The 5,000-nt window shown below is 48.2% G+C and overlaps 1 protein-coding gene across 1 annotated transcript in view; it reads left to right on the top strand.

Annotated features, from left to right (window-relative positions):
- Nucleotides 1–2,556, top strand: part of LOC138863130 (putative uncharacterized protein DDB_G0271606) — a 7,856-nt gene extending 5,300 nt beyond the window's left edge. Inside the window, exons 4-6 of the mRNA XM_070126841.1 lie at nucleotides 93–266; nucleotides 651–878; nucleotides 2,545–2,556. Coding sequence (XP_069982942.1) covers nucleotides 93–266; nucleotides 651–878; nucleotides 2,545–2,556 — 414 coding nt within the window. The remainder of the gene's footprint in view (nucleotides 1–92; nucleotides 267–650; nucleotides 879–2,544) is intronic.
- Nucleotides 2,557–5,000: the final 2,444 nt, after the last annotated feature.

Genomic DNA, 5,000 nt, shown 5'->3' with positions numbered 1-5,000 from the left:
AGCAGGAGAGACCAGTTCAGCAGGAGAGACCAGTTCAGCAGGAGGGACCAGTTCAGCAGGAGAGACCATTTCAGCAGGAGAGACCATTTCAGCAGCAGAGACCAGTTCAGCAGGAGAGACCAGTTCAGCAGGAGGGACCAGTTCAGCAGGAGAGACCATTTCAGCAGGAGGGACCAGTTCAGCAGGAGGGACCAGTTCAGCAGCAGAGACCAGTTCAGCAGGAGAGACCAGTTCAGCAGGAGAGACCAGTTCAGCAGGAGAGACCAGTTCAGCAGGAGAGACCAGTTCAGCAGCAGAGACCAGTTCAGCAGGAGAGACCAGTTCAGCAGGAGAGACCAGTTCAGCAGGAGAGACCAGTTCAGCAAGAGGGACCAGTTCAGCAGGAGAGACCAGTTCAGCAGGAGAGACCAGTTCAGCAGGAGAGACCAGTTCAGCAGCAGAAACCAGTTCAGCAGGAGAGACCATTTCAGCAGCAGAGACCAGTTCAGCAGGAGAGACCAGTTCAGCAGGAGGGACCAGTTCAGCAGGAGAGACCATTTCAGCAGGAGGGACCAGTTCAGCAGGAGAGACCAGTTCAGCAGGAGAGACCAGTTCAGCAAGAGGGACCAGTTCAGCAGGAGAGACCAGTTCAGCAGGAGAGACCATTTCAGCAGGAGAGACCAGTTCAGCAGCAGAAACCAGTTCAGCAGGAGAGACCATTTCAGCAGCAGAGACCAGTTCAGCAGGAGAGACCAGTTCAGCAGGAGAGACCATTTCAGCAGGAGAGACCAGTTCAGCAGCAGAAACCAGTTCAGCAGGAGAGACCATTTCAGCAGCAGAGACCAGTTCAGCAGGAGAGACCAGTTCAGCAGGAGAGACCATTTCAGCAGGAGAGACCAGTTCAGCAGCAGAAACCAGTTCAGCAGGAGAGACCAGTTCAGCAGGAGAGACCAGTTCAGCAGGAGAGACCAGTTCAGCAGGAGAGACCAGTTCAGCAGGAGAGACCAGTTCAGCAGGAGAGACCAGTTCAGCAGGAGAGACCAGTTCAGCAGGAGAGACCAGTTCAGCAGGAGAGACCAGTTCAGCAGGAGAGACCAGTTCAGCAGGAGAGACCACTTCAGCAGGAGAGACCACTTCAGCAGGAGAGACCAGTTCAGCAGGAGAGACCAGTTCAGCAGGAGAGACCACTTCAGCAGGAGAGACCACTTCAGCAGGAGAGACCAGTTCAGCAGGAGAGACCAGTTCAGCAGGAGAGACCAGTTCAGCAGGAGAGACCAGTTCAGCAGCAGAGACCAGTTCAGCAGGAGAGACCAGTTCAGCAGGAGAGACCATTTCAGCAGGAGAGACCAGTTCAGCAGGAGAGACCGGATCACACTCGGAAGCACAAGCCATTATTGGAATTCGATCCGCGAACACTCTGAGTGGCTGCCTTTTGTAGATTCATTTTCATTTTGATTTTTTTTTTTTTTTTTTTTTTTTTTTGACGTGGGAGCACATTTTTTTTTTTTTTTTTTTTTTTTTTATCGTCACAATCACAGGATATTGCTTTCATATGTTCGGAATTTAGCGAGATTTCGAAAAAGTGAAAAATAATTGGAGATTGAAAGAGAGAGAGGAGAGGGGGAATGAGAGAGAGAGGGAGGGAGAGGGGGAATGAGAGAGAAGAGAGAGAGAGAGAGAGAGAGAGAGAGAGAGAGAGAGAGGAGAGAGAGGGAGAGGGAGGGAGGGAGAGAAATGCGAGAGAGAGAGAGAGAGAGAGAGAGAGAGAGAGGGAGAATGAGAGATAGAGAGAGAGAGTATGCGCGCGTGTGTGTATGTATGTGCGCGTACGTGTGCGTGTCCGTGTGTATGTGCGTGCGTGTGTTTGTGTGCTTTTATTCGTATATCAATCCACCGGACATTTTGGACGGAAGTGCATCTGTGTTTGCAAGGATAATAAGGATAATAAGCAACTGTTCACCTGATTTAATCCCTTATCACTTATACCCAAAACCTTATAAGTGTAAACATGATGAAGTGTATTTCCCTTATCACTTATACCTAACGCCATAAGTGTAAACATGATGAAGTATGTTTCCCTTATCACTTATACCTAACCACATAAGTGTAAACATGATGAAGCGTGCTTTTACACATGTGACTTTAACTTGATATAAACATGTTTGATATTTACTGACTTACGTAAGGAGTTCATAAGATATTTAAGTCTATTTACTGCTGAGAGTTTCCCTCCCTGAGTACATTTGAACTTAGCACTTGGGAGCTTAGCAGAAATTCTAATGAAGTTATTAAGTTAGTAGCAATGAGAAGGGGGAGAAACATTATGTCTTGAATGTCTGTTTGTCTGTTTGTTTTTCTGTCTGTTTGTCTACCTGTCCAACTATATATCTATTTGTCTGGCTACCTATCTATTTATTTACTTATCTATTTATCAATGTATTTATCTACCGTATATCTGATTATCTATATATCCATCCATGTCTATCTACCTCTTTAAATAACTATCAATTACAGTGTAAAATTAAGAAACCAAAGTCTAATTACACATTTTCTTTTCTTCCGCAGAATAGTTTGTAGAAGAGAGAGAGAGAAAAAAAAACAAAGACAAAAAATCGAATGTCTAAAATGAAGATGATCAGCTGAGAACGAAGCCCCTGGGGACTCCCTCCCTTCCCCCCTCCCCCCTTATAGATAATATAGAACCAGCCAATAAAAAAGTAAATATATAAATAAAGAAAAGAGAGAGGAAAAACAATAAAAAATAAATATATAAATAAAGAAAAATAGAATAAAAATCGAAAAAAAGGACCAGAATAAACCACACATTTCCAGCCCCTTTCACACCGCCCCCGACATGTTCCCTGCCGACTCCAACGACAGCTCCTACCCGCCTTCCCCGCCCACGGCCGCCCATCTGGGAGTCCCCGACGCCCCCAACTGCAGCGTGGAGGACACCGTCGGGGCGGGGGCGGCGGCGGCGGCGGCGGCGACGGCGGAGTCCTGTGGCGAGAATGAAGATCCTGGGTCGTATATTTTCCACCAGCCGGAGGTGAAGGTGCCGCTTCTTCTGCTCTACACGGCGGTCTTCATCTTCGCCTTTCTGGGTAAGTGAAAGCTGGGATGGAGGGAGGAAGGGAAGGGAAGGGAAGGGAGGGAAGGGAAGGAAGGGAGGGAGGGAGGAAGGGAGGAACGGAAGGAGGAAAGGAGGGAGGGAGAGTGGGTGGGAAGAAGAGAGGGAGGGAGGATGGGAGGAGGGGGGGAGGGAGAGAGGGAGGAAGAAGGGGTGGGTGGGAGGAAAGTGGGAGGATGGGAGGGAGGGAGGGAGGGTGGGTGGGAGGAAGGGAGGGAGGGAGGGAGGGAGGGATGGGAGAGAGAAAAGGAAGGTAGGATGGAGGGAGGGAGGGAGGAGCGAGGGATGGAGGAGGGTAGGAGGGAGGGAGGATGGGAGGATAAGAGGGAGGGAGGGAGGGAGGAAGGGAGGGGGAAGAAAGGAGGGAGGGAAGGGGGAAAGGAGGGAGGGAGAGAGGGAGGGTGGGAGTAAAGGAAGGGAGGGAGGGAGGGAGCGAGAAAGGGAGGAAGGGGAAGGAGAGATGGAAGAAAGGAGGGAGGGAGGGAGGGTGAGTGGGAGGAAGGATGAATGGAAGGAGGGAGGGAGTTAATGAGGGAGGGAGGGAGGAGAGTAAGGAGAGGGGGAAGAAAGCGACGAGAGAAGCAAGGAAGAAAGGAGGTAAGAAAGGAAGGAAAGAAGGAGACATAAAACGAGAGGAGAGGGAAGGCGAAAGGAGGGAGAGGAGAAAAGAGGGAGAGATGAATGGATGGAGAGAGGAAGATATCGAAATGAAAGAGTGGAGAGGGAATGCGAGAGTAAAGGAAGGAGAGACGAAAGTATGAAAGAAGGAAGGAGTAGGGAATGAGAGACGGAGGAATGAAAGAAGGGAGAGGAGGAGGGGCCCAGAACGTCGGTAAACTTGAGAAAGTATTGATAAATCAGAGGAAATGAAGGTAGGAAGGAGGAGGTAAATAAATCAATAATTTATGCACAATATTTATCCACACGAGACGCGTAAAAAAATAATAAAATAAAAAAATATATGCATTGAAAAATCGTACAAAAATCGCCTGCTTTCTGTGACTTGAACGTTTTTGAAGTCTAGTGAATGCCTTACGTTCAGCTCTGTTCCATTCCTCGCATAACCTTCGAATCCATTGTTATATGGCCACTGTATTTACCGTAAGTTCGTAGGTTCAGAATCGAAAGCTTGCACTGTAAAAAAAAAAAAAAAAAATAAAAAAAAATAAAAAAAAACGTAAAGTTAAAAAAAAAAAAAAAAAAAAAAAAAAAAAAAATGGGGGACAGGATTTTCTTATATTTAGGATATTTGTGGAGACTTTGTATATGATTTACGACAGATCTGAGTGGGATAAGTAGCAATAGACGCTCAAGGTGCGTATAAGTATAGATTTGCTGCGAAAATTATATCCTGTGAGCGGCGAACATGTTGGGACACGTTTCAACAATAACTATTGCATTTTTCTTTCCGTAAATTTTTTGCTAAAGAGAGGGTTCGTCCTGTGATCTGAAGCGTCTTCCGTGCTGCAAAATGCGGTATGTGTGTACTTTCACGCGCACATGTACATAAAACGCACACACACACACGAACACAAGCACACACTCATTCCCTCAACTCACCCATCTATCCACACACACAAACGCACACTCACCCCCCCCCCTCGCACACACGCAAACACACACAAACACACACTCACCTACCCCCCCTCCCCACACACACTCACCCAGCCCCCCACACACTCAACCCCCCCCCACACACACACACACACACACACCACCCCCACACACACACACTCATCCACCCCCCCACACACACACTCATCCACCCCCCACACACTCACCTACCCCCTTAACACACACTCATCCCCCACACACACTCACCCCACCCCCCAACAAACACACACTCACCCTCCCCCCACCCACCCACCAACACTTCCCCCCCCACACACAC

The sequence above is a fragment of the Penaeus vannamei genome, chromosome 11 (genome assembly GCF_042767895.1).
Source record: "Penaeus vannamei isolate JL-2024 chromosome 11, ASM4276789v1, whole genome shotgun sequence".
NCBI lineage: Eukaryota > Metazoa > Arthropoda > Malacostraca > Decapoda > Penaeidae > Penaeus > Penaeus vannamei.
The sequence above is the reverse complement of the archived record's forward strand: the minus strand, read 5'-3'. Positions and strand labels throughout refer to the sequence as shown.